The sequence below is a fragment of the Chenopodium quinoa genome, unplaced genomic scaffold, assembly GCF_001683475.1.
Source record: "Chenopodium quinoa cultivar QQ74 unplaced genomic scaffold, ASM168347v1, whole genome shotgun sequence".
Lineage (NCBI taxonomy): Eukaryota > Viridiplantae > Streptophyta > Magnoliopsida > Caryophyllales > Amaranthaceae > Chenopodium > Chenopodium quinoa.
This window is the reverse complement of record NW_018744537.1, coordinates 1,379,561-1,397,568: the sequence shown is the minus strand read 5'-3', so window position 1 is coordinate 1,397,568 and position 18,008 is coordinate 1,379,561. Positions and strand designations below refer to the sequence as shown.

Sequence of the window (18,008 nt, the reverse complement as noted above, 5' to 3'; positions counted from 1 at the left end):
ATTAATTTTACCTTGTTCTACTTTTCATCTGAATTCATCCTAGATTATTGTAGATTTTTTTTCAGAGAAGATTGAATCCATTTCATTTGAATTTTTTTTTTTTTTACATGAAATGGAAACTGCCACTTCAGTTGGCCCCCAATTGAAAACCGTTGACTCATCAAGTGGCGGTTTTGTGTTAAATTATTTAAAAAAAATAGTTTTATACTTAAATGGTGACGTGGACAGTAGATTAGGAAATTGTAAAAGTTTAGTTGTATTTATAGAATTGGTAATAGTTGGAGCATTATTTAGGGAAACCACTCATGTATAGTATTTTTGAAAATAGGAGAATTTTGTGTGAAAAAATAAACAAATAAAGACATTTAATGACACTTTGGATACACGTGTTAAATATATGGAAAATGTTAAAAAAAAAAAAAAATTTAATAGCACATAAAATTGGGAGAATGTGCGAGAATTTTACTCTCGTAAAGATAAAATATATACGAGTATGTCAAATTTTCCATGCAAGATTCCTAATTTAAATCATCACTCTCTCTTATTGCCTTTTTTATATATATATATATGTAGCTCTTAGGATTGTGCATAAAAACTAGCAAATTCCCATGATTAATGCATATTACTTATTTCAATGGAATCTAATTAAATATTGGATCAGATTAATAATAAAACTATTAAATGCTTTTAATTGACCTGTCCAACCATCCCTTCAATAAATATGTCCACCCAGCTTTAGTGTATTGTGGTTAACGTTAACTAAAATAAATAATTTTCTCTCCTTAAAAAAAAATATTAAAAAAAAAAAAAAAAAAAAAAAAACTTATAGATCAAAACCATTCAAATACTCCCTCCGCCCGAGGTTATCTGCAACATTTGCCAAAAACGGATGCTTTTATTATCTGCAACAAATTTTTTTATTTCCTTTTTGAGTAATATTTAACTATTAATTACCCACTATTACTCACTTTTTGGTTAGTGGTCCCCTCCACCACCTATTACCCACTACCTAAAACCCACTACAAATATTTGTGTTCACACTATAAATACCAAATATACCCTTATTTTTCAACACTTACATGTTTAGTTTATATATATCATCATATGGGTAATTTTGTATTTTTACCTTTCTCTCTCATTAATTAAACCTACCAAAACTCAATTAACACTCCCCTAAAAGTTTTTCCTAGGATTCCGAAAATATGTCATTTGTTGCACATAAGTACGGGCGGAGGGAGTAATAAAGATTAATAGTCTACCATAAATTGATAATCATGAAAGTGCATCATCCAAAAGTTACTGTACAACTTAAATAAACATAAACAACAATAGTCTCAATATTATCATGAAAGGAAATCTACCTCATAAAAATACGAAGTGATAGACATGACCAAAAGTTGAGAAAGAAAAATCTTAGATCCTAAATAAATGTCTCACAAATATTATCTTCCATATCATCAAGTCTTGCTTTATCAATCTTCAACCTGCACATTATATAGATTATGTCAAAAAAAAATAAAAAAAAAATATAGATGTTTAACTTTTATATAAAAAGTCAAGGGAACATTACCTAACATTTCAAAGAAAAGACAGGATTTAGTGCTAAATTCTCAGCTGTTTTCTTATGCCTTTTATGTGACACGGTAGAATCACCATCATTATTTTATTTATAAGAGCGTGTAGATTTTGTATGACCAGGTTGCTTATAAATGGAACAACTCTTAGACTTTTTTTTTGCTACTTCTTTTCCACCCTTCTCACGCCTCTATTTGGGACGCCCTTTAGTTTTGGATTGTGGAGGGCACAACACATCACCCATGGATGCATTAATTATCGGAGTAAGTTCCTCTACCGAAAACATTTCTTCTTGTACAACTTCTTGAGTATTAGTAGTAGCTTGTAATGCATCTTCTTGAGTACTAGTATTAGCTTGTAATGCATCACAACACCATCGTATAGGTAAATAGGAGAAAGGGATCTTGAAACAATCTTTGTGGAACAACACCCGTAATATATGGCGACAAAGTATACCCAAAAACTCAAAAAAATTTACAACTACACATTGCTGTATTTTTTTTATCCCAAAAGACTCTATGAGAGATTTTATTGTCACCTTCATAATATCTCACCATGAACTCATAACCTTCTACATGAATTGTAAAATATAGAGTTGCCCTTGTAAGTTCTTCTTGAAACTCTTTGAAAGTAAATGGCATAAACACTCCAAAAACTTGTTCTTCCAAAGGTGACTTTGTTTTCAAAAAAGTTGGTTTAATTAAGACAATCAAGCTCAAATGTGCATGTCCTTGAATAATTTCTTCAACACCAATATCCACCAATATTATTTAGCCATAAACAAACAAAAAACACCACCCATAAATTCTTATAAGTAATTTTTTTATGTGCAAAAATATATAGTGAATAGTGAAAAAAAAAAATAGACTAATATGATACCAAACAAATATTATTAGAACATAGTTAGTTGTTGAGATAAAAAAAATACAAACCTGCTTAACAAATTTAGTCAGACTTATATGAGATGAAACAAACCGCTTAATAAACGCGTTTATACTCTCCGATCTTCCGGTAGTTATCATCCCTCCAAAAAAAATTATCACGGAGATAAGTAGGTGTAAAGGAATAAACTAATTATCATATTATTTAGCTTTATGTTTTGTATTTATTCGGTCAATGCTTATCATACTCTAGTTTTCCTAATAATAAGGATATATACTTATCCCTCTAGTTTATCTTGATAGTTGTTAACTAGCTTTGTGGAATTATCTCGTTCATTGTTAGCTATAAATATAGCTTTGTAATTCTGGTTTATTATTCAATTATAAAACCTTCATAGCTTTTGCTAATCTAATAGTAGGTGCCCAAAAACTTCTTATTTTGTATAAACCTTGAATGTGTTTATTGTCTTCCATGTTATACTTTGCTACCATTAGAGGTCAATACTGTTCAAACTCTTCGGGATTAGTCATTTTGTATAACTTGTAAGTTTGGTAGTCATCACGTAGAAGTGCGGCAAACCAACAACTAAATTTTGAAGTGATATGCCAAATACAAAAACTATGCTTTGTGCTCGGCATCTCAATTGCAATAGCTTCGGACATCCATGGATCTTGGTCGGTTAAGATAGTTTTTGATGCTTTTTTCATAATAGTAACAAATGTCTAATTTAAAAAACAAATAAAAAATGTTAATAAGGAATCACTGTATAATGTGAATACATATACTAGATAATTATTATATTTTGTGTAAAAAAAATGAAAATAATATTAAAAGATATACCTTCATTAACCACTTAAAAGTTGATGTTGTCTCGTTACGAAGGAGAGCACACCCAAACAAAATTATCTTTCCATGATTTTTAATACCAACAAATATTCCACAAGGTATGTTATATGAATCAAGTTTGTAGGTAGTATCAAAAACCACCAGAACACCATACTTTTGGTACCAATCAAAACTTTGAGCTCGACACCAAAAATGGTTTTCCAATTTGTTTTCATTATCAATTGTGTAATCATATTGAAATAGTGGACTTTCTTGCTTTGCTGACTCCATATGCTCAAAAAGATTTTTTATATCATCCATGCCAAACTCCCTCTTAACTCTACTAAAAAGATTACGAACATTTTTTTCAAGAAAAGATAACTCCCCATGCTTAACATTTTTTTGTAGTTCCATCACTCGAATTACTTGTCTTACCGGCAACCCCGCTTCCTTGTATAATAATTTTTTTTTTCATGCTCCTTTTGTGATAACTCGATTTGCTGCAAGAAAACGCATTTGTTGTGGTGACACCATACCATGGTTATGGTCCTTAACAAATTTTGTTACATGTCATTACTCTGGAAATATGTCAAAGCACTTCTTCAAAGTAATCCGCACATAGGCTTTACAACTACATCTTGATGATCCCTTATTTTGTTGAGCTATAGAGGGGTTAGATACCTTTAAACGTTGGTTACCTCCGCGATGACATAAAAGATCTTGTCTATAGTCCTTCCATGTTTAGTATCTGAACGATCTTTGCGAGCTACAAAACCTTGTCGTTTTGCATAATTGTTATAAAAGACACATGCCTCTTCTTGACTTGAAAAGGTTTGTCCAATAAAAGGTTCATCATAATCCCTCTAATCTTCCTCATTTAAAGGTTCATTCAAATCAAAATCAAACATCACTAAAATCTGTTTAACAATTCAAGATACCTCTCTTAGAAAAAATTAAAAAGAACACAAATACTAGGATTAAAAATTAGAAACATGAGAAATTAGATTATGATACAACAGAGGCAAATTATCATTTCATTTTAGATAATGAGAAATTTAAAATATGAGAAAAGATAAGAAACATGCTTAACGTTTCATATTAGCAAACAATAAATTAAAGACTTCAAAAATTTTAAGTGAAACAATAGTACTATTCTTAGAGGCAAATTATCGAACACATGGTGGGCATATTAATCTGCAATTTTTAAATACAACAAAGAATACAAATTCTTCATCTTATGCATGTATAATTAAACAAACAAAAAAAAAGGGGGGGGGGAAGAATTAATTTAATCAAAAGTGTCACATATATACATACCAGTGAGTTCTTGATGTGGCCTTTTGCCCCAAATTAGCAGTACCTTTTGATAGGATTTATTTGTCAGAAGAAATTTTGATGGAATGATGGTTGATATCCATTAATGGAATTTTTTTTTTTGACAAGATCATATAAAGGAAATTGAAGGAATGCGAAATTTTAATAGAATATGGTGTCAAATTTTCCCCCCTTTTTTGCAAAACTTAACGTGGTTAAATATTTTACTGGGAATCATAAAATGAGTTATTATTAAGAACTGTATTTATATTATTGGAAATACAAGGGAATCTTGTATCTAATTAATGTTTATACAAGGGCTGCATATAGCATTTGCCAAAAAAAAAAAGCGGGAATATTTAATGTCACAATTAATAATAATCTCTAGCCTCCATTGTTGAATTTTAGAGGGGCTTTCATTAGTTTTTACCGGTGAAAAGCCCCAATTAATAACTCTTGTTTTGTGCTTTTTCTCTTTGTTTTAGGTTTATAATAACTCTTCCTCTTTTAGGGCATGCTTAGATTGGGGGAGATGTATTATTAGGGTAATAAAAGTCAAACTAAGCAAAATGAAAATGAAAATAGGGAAAGAGGAGATAGTGATGGTGTGATTGTAAGGAAAATTATGTAGTAATGGTGTGGTATAAGGTGAAAAAAGGAACTAATACCCTCATTTTGGGGATAATTGTTGCACTAGGGGAGGGTGGGTAACTATTAACCTCATTATAAGGGTAATAATTCCTCCATCTCTCTTTTCCTCATGGCACAATTATGTTATTTCATTTGTAAACACCATGCCTCCTACAACAACACCTACCTCTAATTATTTATGTTTTTTCAAGTTTGACTTTTATTACCCCCTTAATATATTACCCCCTATCCAAGTAAGGCCTTAGGAGGAACATTTCTCTCTCGAAAGACAGGGTTTTTCCTTCTTCTTTAGGAGGATTTGGCTCCTTCGAAAGACCGGGTTTTCTTCTTTCTTTTGAGGGAAGATTTGCCTTTTTATTTCATGGATTGCTATAAAGTTGTTTCATGGATAAAACTTTTTGTGGGATCGAACAAGAGGTTAATATTTCGATTACAATCTTACGAATCAAGCAAAAATTTTCTACACGGCTACAACAAATCGATTGACCCCCTCGTCAAAAAGGTTGTAAATTACAGCGATATGAAAGAGGGCATGAAGAATGTACAATTTGCAATAAAGATCGTAGCTTTGCTTACGGAATGTTTTTATTTGATTCAATTATTATGTATTTGTTAGATCTAAACCTCTTTGTAAGGGATTTGTTAAACATCGCCCACAAATTACTACATAAAGCCCACAAAATTCACTTGGTTTGACAATAATGCCCTTGACCTAAAAAAAAACACTCACACTCTCATCACTCACACTCTCATCGCTCATCTTCTTTCAACCTCTCTAAAAAAAAAAAAAAAATTCAAACAACGGCAATGTCGAGGTGGCAAGGCAAGGAATTGGCGGCGGCGGCGGAGGGAAGGAGGTCCCAAGGAGGCAAGGTACAATTTGTAAAAAAAAAAAAAAAAAAAAAAAAAAAGGTAAAACCGCAGTGACGGAGGTGGGGCGCCCTGGCTGGACGCCCAGCAAGCGGTGGTGGCGCCAGCTGCAGACGCCGCTACCAGTAGGCTGGCGCCTGGGCTGGACGCCATAGCCACGGTTGTGGCGTTTATTCAAGGCGCCGCAGCCGTGGCTGTGGCGTCCAGCCCAGGCGCCAGCCCACTGGTGGCGGCGTCTGCAGCTAGCGCCAGCCCACTGGTGGCGGCGTCTGCAGCTAGCGCCGCCACCGCTGGCTGGGCGTCCAGCCAAGGCGCCCCCCCTTTTTTTTTTATATTTGTTTTAAAATATTGTTTTTTTTTGTGTAATATATTTTTGAATTGTTTTTATATTTTGTTGTTTATTTTTATAAATTTTTTTAATTTTGTTGTATTTTTTCTATGTTTATATTTTGTTTACAATTATTTGTATGTTTTAGTTTATTTGATTTGGGTAGTGGTAGCTATTTTTCGTATAAATTTTTGTATGTTTATATATTTTAAAATTTTGTGTAGAATTCACTGGGTCGTCATGGTGCGGGGAAGAATGTAGAGCTTCTTAGTAGAAGCTATTCAGTGGAGAGGTCGGGGCATAGACATGTCAGATCCCGTGGTATTTCGGCCTCAGCTCGTAGAGAACGGATCCACCGTCGGGATGAGGATGACGATGATGATGCTGAGGAGGGTGACCGGGAGGAGGAGCAGGAGGAGGGCGCAGATGAGGATGAGGATGTGGACGATGGCAGTGGACCGTATGATGATTACGGTCCATTCAGTCAGAGGGTTGATGACATGTACGAGACACATATGGTGGAGGTGCGTAAGGGTAGGGGTGGTAGGTTTGTTAGTAGATCTGGCACATCATCTGCGTCCACTGTATCTGGGGCAAGCAGGAAACGGTCGAGGGCCGGTAATGATTCTTGGGTTGTTAGGAGTGAGGTGCCCGGTGGGCCTGTTGACGGGAGTGTGATTCCTAGCTTTCTAGGACACATAGCTGCCCGTATTTGGGAGGACCAGGAGAGGCCTTCAGTTACGGGGTTGTTGAAATGTCATACCCGGGAAAAGACTTGTAGCTTTTTGCGTACATGGGTTGAGACTTGGCCGGCGGAGAGCGAGATGTTCGAGCGACTGGAGGGCACTGGGGTGAATCACGTTCCTGCCACCATGCACGATAAGATTGACAGTACGCTGATCACGGGGGTGAGTCACGTTCCTGCCACCATGCCGATGTAGTTTCTCAGCTTCTCCAACACCCAATAATAACTTGGAGCCGTCTCATCCTTGATGATTGCATGACCAATCAGAAAGTTCTGGTTCGTTGGAGTCATCCCCATGATCTCAACCAGTGGGAACTTGTACTTGTTTGTCTTGTACGTTGAGTCGATCAAAATCACAAATGGCCAAGACTTGATCATATCAGCACAATCAGGATGCACAAGGAAAAGATGAGTCACCTCCGCTGTATCTTCATCAGAATCGAACCAGAACAGGTAACCACGTGATTGTGCCTGGTGTAGCAGCTGCTGTATAGGGTTCCTTCCCTCTGATCGTTCAAACCTGAGTTGCTGTCTGACGTTGTAGATGTGTCTTCGGTTTGGATGGTCTTCTGGAAATTTCTCTAACACAGATGCTAATATTTTAGCAGGCTTGACTTGAGCATCACTCATTTCTTTCACAACTAGTTTCGTAGCAGGACTTAAGCCGCTCAGTTGTCGATGACCCTCTTCATATACTATCATCTCATGGTTGTGATACCCCCATTTACAGTAACCAATCACTTCCCAACCATCACGACTCCGTAGTTGTCGAACCTTTACTCTGAACTCACACCCACAACCTTTCCGCTTTGTATCAAACCGAGTGGCTGTACGAAAATCTCTTTCTTCTCTTTTGCGATAACGGTCACATCTCAAAATGCGATCCATTCTACCATCCCGTTGAGATTTATGAGTTACTACTACCAAGCAAAATCCAGCTGCAATTGCAACCTGTTTTGCCCAATCAATTGCCTGTTGAGCTTCTTCGAATGGACCATCATGTCCAAATATCCCACTGTAATCATTTCCGTCTCCACCATATTCCTGCATCAATTATATATTACAATAAATACATTTAACGGATAATACATTTAATTTCTATATTTACACAGAATTAACACAAAAAAAGCATAATTATATATAATCAAACTTAATTTTTATAAAAACCCAATTCGAATTTTCAAACTAAATTTAAAAATATACCATTTCGAATTTTCAAACTTAATTTTAAAAAAACCTATTTCGAATTTTCAAAATTAATTTAAAAAAAAACCCATTTCGAATTTTTTTAAAAAATCATTTTCGATTTTTTTTTTAAAAAAAAATAAATAAAAAACAACAACAAAATCAAAAAAGAAAAAAAATAATAATTTATAAGGGTGGCGTCTGCAAGGGCTGCCACAGCCACTGGACTGGCGCCTGGCAGGGCCGCCTCAGCTAGTAGAGTGGCGCCTGGCCCGGACGCCAGTCTGGTGGTCTGGGCGTCTGGGCTGGACGCCACTCTGGTGGTTCTGGCGTCTGGCTTGGACGTCCAGGCTACGGTTTGGGCGTCCATCCTAGGCGCCGGAGCCACTCCGACGGTAAACCGTGAATTTTAACGGTGACTTACCTCGTTTTCCGTCGACGACGACGTACCTCCGCGTCCCCCGCATCTCCGGCCTGCCCTCCGGTCTCCCCCGGCGAGCCAGTACGGCTCCACATTTTTTAAACCGAGATTATTTCAATTTTAGAAAATGGGCATAATGGTCACACCAAATCATATTTGTGGGTTTTATATGGTAATTTGCGGGCGATGTTTAGCGTTTCACCTTTGTAAATGTCGTACGACTTTTATTTATGAATCAATTTTATTTCAAAAAAAAAATAAAAATAAAATAATAATCTCTGTTTTTTAATATTTGTCACTTTCTCATTTAGAATCAATTTTCTTAATTTACTAGGCGTTTCCAAATGTGAATTACAAATAAAATCAAAGGGAGTATTATAATATTTATGATGAACTTGCTATTGTTTTGTATTTTATTGTCACAAAATAGCAATAAACAATATGAAGTAGAACAATTGATGTTAGTTAACCTTGTGTTAAAAAATAAAAAAAAAAGTAAATCTATGCAGTATTTTTTTTTATTTTTTATTTATTTTGAAACAAATCAATTCATTAATAAAAAGTCATAAAATTGAATCAAATTAGGTTTTTCTTTCTCAAATTAGTATTTTTTGTTTTTTTAACTCGCATCACTAAGTAATAATTTCTAAACAACTTAGGGCTTATTTAGTTCACCTTATTTTTGTTTGATTTGACCAAATTTTGACTTTAAATGTACGAAATCTGTAAGGAAAAAATATATTTAGTGGGGTCTTGTTAGATTTGTACTAACGTATATTTTATTAATATGTGTAGTAATTTTCATATTTTTCTGATTTGATTTGATTTGATTTGAACTTATTTATTCTGATTTGATTTGAACTTATTTTTTCTGATGAGATTTTTTATTTTTATTTTTTTTGATATGATGAGATTTGAACTTATTTTTTCTGATCTAAACTTATTTTTTTTTTTGAAATAAGTTAAAATAAGTTGAACTAAACAAGGCCTTAGTACTCACGTGTTTTGGTTTGACCATATTTTGTGATTTGTATATTAAACATAATCAATTACGATATTGTTTTTTTTTTTTTTTTTTCGAAGAACACAAGAGTTAGTATTATATACTCCAGGAGTAAGATAGAAATTGCTGAAAACAATATTGTTAAATTTATTTCAATATATATTTCTATAATATCAACTTTTAAAAGTAAGATATAATTAATTACGGTATGTTAATGATAAAAATTACTCTGTAATACGGAGTATATATTAATATGCGGAAAAAATTTCAGATAATGCATGTGTATCAAAAAACGAGTAAGTAAATCATTATAATTACTTCATTTCAGCTTTCAATAATTTAATTGATCATCTTGTCAAATGTCAATACCAATATAGATAAAACGTGAATAGTCAAAAGATTCAAAACTCAAACAGTATAAAACTCCACATACTCCTAGTTCTTACAAGGCTACAAGTCCAACAACTCTAATGGAGTGTTTGTTTATATAAATTTCATTAATATTTGCCCCTAAATAAAAATACTTCGCATGACAGTACGATTGATCAGGGGGTTTTAATCTCTATCCCTATGACCCTATCTTCTTAAAATACTTGTGTCCTTGTTTATCAAATAATGGAATACAAATTACTTGTATATTATTAACATTTGTGTCCTTGTTCATGTTCATGTACGCTCAACGTGAATTTTTGTGTCTTTGTTCATCAAACTATAGAATATACGTAGAACATCTTAACATTAACACTCGTGTCCTTGTTTATGTACTCCGTAAGTTTCGATATGTACAAAATTGACTAGATCGAAGTCAAATGACTTATCAATCAAAGATGATTTGACTTACATTGAATCAATCCATTTTCCACCTTTAAATTTGATACCCATTCTATTTGAATTTCTCTTAAAGAAGACCTCAAATCCAATCAACAAAGCTCAACAAAAATGATTCCGTCATTCCGTGTCATGCCTCTTGCCCTCTTGGCTAACTTACATGCTTATGTCTACTTATCTAGTTCATGACATGTATCATACAGTCATACCTAAGTTAAAACATACTAATTTCTCACGTCTACAATGTCAACAGTGTAAAAAAAAACAACAACACTATTTATGCTCTATATATTGTTAATAAAAAAACACTAAATATGCCCTATATTATTGGTATTATGCCATTTATTTTTCAAATTAGGTCATATCGACAGTATCGTGAACTAGCTTGAATTAGTGTCATTATTTAACTCCAAAATATCCCAAAAAAAAAAATAAATCCATAAATGAAAAAAAAAAAAAAAAAAAATTGCATTAGGAAGGCCGAAAGTTTCACATACCGCCATTTTTAAAATTTGTCACATTTTTAAAATTTTCACCCAAAATTACTTTCCCCAAAAAATTAGAAAAATGTGAAATAAAGCAAGGGAAGCTTCTGGCGCCATAGTACCAAAATATTCGCAATAATTATATTTTCCTTCATTCATTCCTTCACTCTTCTCTCTGACACACTCAAACACTCCATTTTAGAGAGAGAAAAACCCCAGAATTTAGAGAGAGAAAGCTTGGTTCAAGCAACAATGGTGATGACCTTGAGAAAAAGGGTTCCTTCAATTGCACCACAAATTGAGTCTGATTCTGAAACCCCACCAAAAAGGAAGAAAACCCAGAAAAATTCAAAACCCATTAAGAGAAGAGAGACTTTTTCCTCTTCAGAATCTGAATTTAACTCAGATTCTGATAAGGAAAATGAGAGTTCATTTGAGTATGAGAAGATTAGAGAACAGAGGATTCGAGAAAACAGAGAGAGGATGGAGAAATTAGGGATTTTTACTCTTTCTTCTCAAGTTTTTAATGGTAATCAAAAGGTGGTTCGTCGCAAAAACCCTCCTCCTCAGAAGAAGCGTTATCCTCCTCTTTATCCTCGTGTTCGCGATCGTTCGTATGATTATGCGAGGAGGTCTTCTAGGTTTGTTTTAATTGCATTTAAGTTTTTTAATTTTGATTTTTTTTCTTCAATTTTGTTATTATCTGGGTTTGTGTTGATTTTTTGTTTAGAGTTTTGAAATGTAAAGATTTGGGGATTTTTTTTTGATGGGTTTATCCAATTTTGTCCATTCGTTTGTGTTTTTTTTTTTTTAAATAATTTTTTGTAATTTAATTCATCGTTATTTGGCATACAAACGTTTTGTTGATTTACATACAAAAATTTGGGATAAAAAAGTGATAAAATATGATTTCAGAAGTTGGTTTGAAAGTAGATAAATTGTTACTGTACATATATAATCTATATAAGAAGGTAAATAAATTAAATTTTTAGGTGAAATATTAAAGATATGAATTCGCTGATTGAATTTGTGTATGATTGGTGTAATCCATAAAAAGTAGTTTGCTGGGTTGATGCTTGATTAATTGTACTAAGTAGTAAGTTCGGATTTTTGATTTTGATGGTAAACATTTGCAGGTTGAAGGATATGGAGACTGAGAAGTCATTGAAAGAGATGGGAATTTCGATACCGGAAGAATGGACGACCGAGGTTTATACTGAAGAAGATGAAAAGCTTTTGGGTGATTGCGAGACGATTTGGACCTTGGAGGCTGATAGCCTAGACGAGGATGGTGACCTGGTTTATGATCTTGAAAGGCCACCTTGTCACCAATGCAGGTCATTTTTATTAAACTAGAGATATCATGTGTTTTGAATTTACTTGTTTGGGTTTGTTCTAAAGTTAAATTTTATCATTAAATTGTATTGAGTTTTTGGATTTGCTGATTGCTTCAATGATTCATGTGGTTGCAGGCAAAGGCGTGCCGGGAAATTTACCTATTGCAGTAAATGTAGGACTCCCCAGGGGCATATGTGGAGAATGCTTGTACACTAGGTGATTGTTGCTTCATTTTATGTGTACAATTGATTTTCAATCCCTAACTTACCAGATAATATTCTTAGGAATGCAATTATACGCTACAAATGCCCGGCCAATTTTGCATATTGACTATTGCTCCTCATCTTTTGTGTTTTCATCTTAAGGTGTAGAGAAAGAGTGCTTTATTGTATGATGTGTTAGGCATGCATATGGTCAATAATTTAGGGGTTGAAAAATAGTGGGGTTAAAAGAACAAGTTTATAGTTCCTTGAGATTTAGTACTTTTTGGCAATTGGTGAATTTTTTCACATTATGTAGAAGATGTTTATATAATCTTGCACAACCCTGTATAAGGGATGCTTCTATAGGCAATCAGCCTTTTTCCTTTGGAAGTGTAGACGCGGTTTTGTCTTGCATCTGTTGTATTTTAACGTTTGATGGCTATGCTTTTTCTCAGTTGTTTTGTATGGTATTTGATCTTTCGAATTACTGCTTTGTTTTCAAGCTCTAAAAGCTTGATTGATAAATGACTGAGAATACTGTAAAATTAGTAACTTACATTTATCTTTGTTGGCTTTACATTTATTTTTGAGTGACTATCCTAAGTTGTGCTTGTGCTTGTGCTACACTACATGTCTATAGGTATGGAGAAAATGTTCTGGAAGCTCGCCAAAATCCAACTTGGTCATGCCCTGCTTGTCGAGGCATATGTAACTGCAGCCGCTGCCGCCGGACAAAGGGATGGGATCCAATTAATATTCCACACTCCAAGGTTCAATTTAGACCTCTTAGAATTATCTTTGATTCTCCTACTCTTTTTTGCAAACTTGTTGATAGTGTTGACTGTTGAGTGCTTGAACATTGCTCCCTATAAACTTATGGGAGACCTAAGCCATGCATGTTTGCTTGTTTTCCTTTCCATGCCCAATCCTACTTAACCTGTTATGTGCATCCGTGACTTGTTGCCTCAATCTAAAAAACTGCTCTCTGAAGGGAAGCATGATTTTGAAAGTTCCATTCTTACATATTCGAGGTGCTAATGTTCCTTTTGTAGGTCATTGAATCAGGATTCAACTCAGTAGCACATTATCTTATCTTAACTCGACGTGCTGGTGCTACACCAAAAGAGTTGAATGATGGAGCTGAGGTTGTTGATTTAACAGCGGAAGAGATAGCAGCAGCCCCACATGATGAAGGCTCTGACTATTCTGCTGAGTGGTCAGGTGCTGAATCTGATGATTCTGACAGTGAGGATGAGACAAAAGGTGATAAGAATAACGAGGATCAGCCTGATAAGAATGATGAGGGGCAGCTTGATGAGAATCAAGTTGCTTCTGCTGCGAAATCTATTGAAGCTGCTGTTGCTACTGATAGAGATGAAGTTCTTTAGGAGCTCAACTGTCAAAAACTTGCATCTTTAGCCTGAAATGAAGATTGTACACAACTTATTGGTGAAGTTGATACAATAGATTAGCTAGAGTTGCGGTAGGTTTAGTCTTTTGATCTATAGGAGTTCTTGAAGCCGTTTACCCTTATTTGGTTAGTATATACTAGTATTTCCGGTGTAGGAGAATGCTGGCTTCTGTTTTGGTACATTTTGGTAGTTTAAGTATCTCAGGAAGTTGCAGAACTTTTGCAATGAAGTTGCTTATGCCTCCTTGGCAACTTCTTATCCTTGTATAGTTTTAGGTTATTTGCTTATTTGCCAATTGTCCCGTTTAGCTTGATCTTTATTTTGGTTTTTGGATTCTTGGGAGCCAGGTAGGCAGTTTTAGGCAATTTTGTATATTTATTTCTTGTTTGCAATGAAAGGCTATGTTTCGTTATATTGCATTATTCAAAAATAATGATTTAATTTTAATGTTTACTATACTTCTGATGCATTTTATGATGTGCAACTGTAGAGGTGGCCAGTGGGCCGGGTTGGACCCAGCCCACCCTAACTCGCACGGCTGGTGGGTCACGTGGGTCCGACCCGGTTTCAATCCGGCACAGCCCGGCACAGCTCGGATTTAATCCGGGTTGTGTCGTGGGTCCAAAATTTTCGACACAACCCATTTCAACCCAGCTCAGTTTAACCCGTTTGATTCGACCCAAATCGCACAACCCGTTTTGACTCATTTAATTCGACACACCTAGCCCGTGAACCCACCTAACCCGACCCACCTGGCACAACCCAGCCCGCACGACCCACCCGCACGAATGACCCACCCAACCCGCACGAGCCAACCCACCTAACCCGCACGCATGACCCACCCAACCCGCACGCATGACCCACCCAACCCGCACGGCCGGCACAACCCGCACGGCCGGCACAACCCGCACGGCCCGCACAGCCCGCACAATTCGCACGACCCGCACGGCCCGCACGGCCTAACATCCATTTTAAAAAAAAAAACGGCTAGTTTTTTGTATCTAACGGCTAGTTTTTTAAGTGTATGATCATCCATTCTATTTTTCCTATAAATACCAATTCCATTTCACTCAAATTTCCACACAAATTCAAGCTTTCTTTCTCTCTTACTTAAAAATTCTTATTGTTCTCAAATTCTCAAGTGTTATATAGAGTTATATTTTTGTTAAAAAAAATCTCCTTAATATTATTATTAGTATTCTTAAGATTCTAAAAAAAAAAAGTTCTTCTCCATATTATAATTAGTAATCATACAAAAAAAAAATGAGCTCAAGAGGAGGAATGGGAAGGAGTCAAAGTGGTGGTCGAAGTGGTAGCCAAAGGAGTGGTGGTGCAAATTTTCCGTATGAAATTAATACGGAAAATTTAAACCAATTTGTCAATGAATATGGAGATTATGGTTTAGGAGATAGGCAAAATATTCAAACGTCTCCACCACAACATTTCTCCCACGAGTCCCACCAATCATCAAGTTCAACTATGCCACCTCCATCGCAACCAACATCTCAACCTTCATCTCAAGGTAATTTCTAATTAAATTTTTATTGTTATGAATATTTAAAAAAACTATTATTAATGATTATAAAGTTAGTTTAGTTTCCAATTTTCTATGATTTACAATTAGTTAATTACCATGAAAAATGCGTTTAAATAAGTATAATTAAAATATTTAAAATTTAAAAGCTTATTTTCATGAATAGCATTTAAAAATTAATTTTAATAATTTGATTTATGAAAGGTGGTGGCGGTGAAAGTAGAGGTCGAGCACATTTTTCTTGGGTGTGGAAACATTTTGAACGAGTTGAGGTCACACCCCCGGGATGGCAACCTGGTCAACCAAAGAGGTTCACGTGTACATGCCTAGTTTGCAAGGCGCTAGGTGCAAATGTCAAGTCATATAATTGGAAAACGGGAGATGGAACCGGAACCTTGAGTCGGCATTTGCAAAATAAACACGACTTGTTCGAAAATGGCCCCCGTCCTTCGGGGGGTGGCGTCCAAACACAATTGGGTGGATACATGAACCAACCCGGCGGAGGTACACCTTTCATTTATAATAAAGATAGAATGATTGATGAAATGAGTACTTTAGTTATTGCTAATGAATACCCTTTTAGTTACGGTGAAAATGCAAACGTTGAGCATTTTAATAAAGTTGCATTACAACCTGCATTTACTCGTGTCCCCCGAAATACCCTAAGACGTTATACACAAACTTCTTATTATAAGTATAGGAGTGGTTTGATTGAATTATTTCGTACTTTTGATGGTCGTGTTAGTTTTACAAGTGATACATGGACTTCTAGTTTTGGCGAACCTTTTCTTTGCATTACTGCTCATTGGGTGGATGATAATTGGTTTATTCAAAAACGTATACTATGTTTTCAAGCTATGGAAGAAAGGCATACCGGTTTTAACATCAAAGTTCGTATTTTGGATTGTTTAAAATGTTAAAGAATTTACCGATAGAAAAGTTTTGATTAATAAAAGGAGTAAAAGAGTGAAAGAAGATGGGTGAAATTGTTGTAGTGTTATCCTTGTATTCTTACTTCTATGGCATTGTATTTATAGCCATGAGTTACACTAATAATACAATAATTACTCACATAGAGCCATATGAGTTCACAAGTGTTTGGACCTATATGAGCATTGTGTAATCAAATCAATAATTGGCATTCACTTATTAGACTTATCTTCTAACACTCCCCCTTGAATGCCACTAAAGATCTTGTTAGGTAAAACTTTATGGGATAAGACCCATAGCCAAAAGAGTACACCAATATTATTGTATTATATGCTTTGGTATACTGCCTCGTTAAAAACCTTGTCAGGAAAAACCCGGTGGGATAAAAACCTGATCGAAGGGAAAAAGAGTGCAGTACATATAATACTCCCCCTGATCTCAGCATAGTTCACGAAGATGTCGCATTCCGATTTTGTGAACTAACTGTTCAAATTTCTTCGAAGGAAGTGATTTGGTGAAAAGGTCGGCAAGATTTTCACAAGACTGAATTTGCTGGATATTTATTTCCTCGTCCTTTTGCAGATCATGTGTGAAGAACAGTTTTGGGGCAATATGTTTCGTTTTATCTCCTTTAATATATCCTTCAGTTACTTGAGCGATACATGCTGTATTGTCTTCAAAGATGATGGTTGGGTCTTCTGTTATTGCGTTCATTCCACACTCCTTTTGGATATTACTGATCATCGACCTCAGCCACACACATTCCCGTCCTGCTTCATAGAGGGCTATCAACTCTGCATGATTTGATGATGTCGCGGTCAATGTCTGCTTTGTTGATTTCCATGATATTGCAGTGCCGCCATAAGTGAATACATATCCATTTTGTGACTTGGCATTTTGAGGATCTGATAAGTATCCAGCGTCTGCATACCCAATGAGAGCAGCATCTTGTTTTGGTTGGTAATATAAACCAAGGTCTTGTGTCCCTCGTAGGTACCGGAGTAAGTGTCGAACTCCCTTCCAATGCCTATATGTTGGTGCATTGCTGTGCCTGGCTAACAAATTCACAGAGAAAGCTATGTCGGGTCTAGTATTGTTAGCTAAGTACATTAAGGCTCCAATTGCACTTAAGTATGGTACTTCTGGACCCAGAATCTCTTCATTTTCTTCTCGGGGTCTGAATGGATCATTTTTCATATTCAAAGAACGAACAACCATTGGGAAGTTGGTTGGGGTTGCTTTGTCCATGAAGAAACGTTTCAAAACTCTTTCTGTATAATTTGATTGATGGACAAAAATGCCATGACTCAAGTGCTCAATTTGTAGTCCAAGGCAAAATTTAGTTTTCCCAAGGTCTTTCATCTCAAATTCTTTCATCAAGTATTTTGCAGTTTTCTCGAGTTCATTTGGGGTTCCGATGATATTTAAATCATCAACATAAACTGCAATGATAGCGAATCCTGATTGTGATCGCTTTAT

General features: G+C 35.3%; 1 protein-coding gene across 1 annotated transcript; it reads left to right on the top strand.

Moving 5' to 3' along the window:
• The first annotated feature begins 11,173 nt into the window (after positions 1–11,173).
• LOC110698552 lies at positions 11,174–14,514 on the top strand. The gene is made up of 5 exons (XM_021875995.1): positions 11,174–11,753; positions 12,249–12,449; positions 12,585–12,666; positions 13,294–13,423; positions 13,706–14,514. The coding sequence occupies exons 2-5, from the start codon at positions 12,401–12,403 to the stop codon at positions 14,039–14,041; spliced, it is 597 nt and encodes a 198-aa protein (XP_021731687.1). The 5' UTR covers positions 11,174–11,753; positions 12,249–12,400; the 3' UTR covers positions 14,042–14,514.
• The last annotated feature ends 3,494 nt before the right edge of the window (positions 14,515–18,008 follow it).

Coding starts and splice junctions, on each gene's coding strand:
- LOC110698552 (XM_021875995.1), top strand. CDS start 12,401: ATGGTGACCTGGTTTATGATCTTGAAAGGCCACCTTGTCACCAATGCA. Junction 12,450..12,584: donor CCACCTTGTCACCAATGCAG/GTCATTTTTATT, acceptor ATGTGGTTGCAG/GCAAAGGCGTGCCGGGAAAT. Junction 13,424..13,705: donor TTAATATTCCACACTCCAAG/GTTCAATTTAGA, acceptor TTCCTTTTGTAG/GTCATTGAATCAGGATTCAA.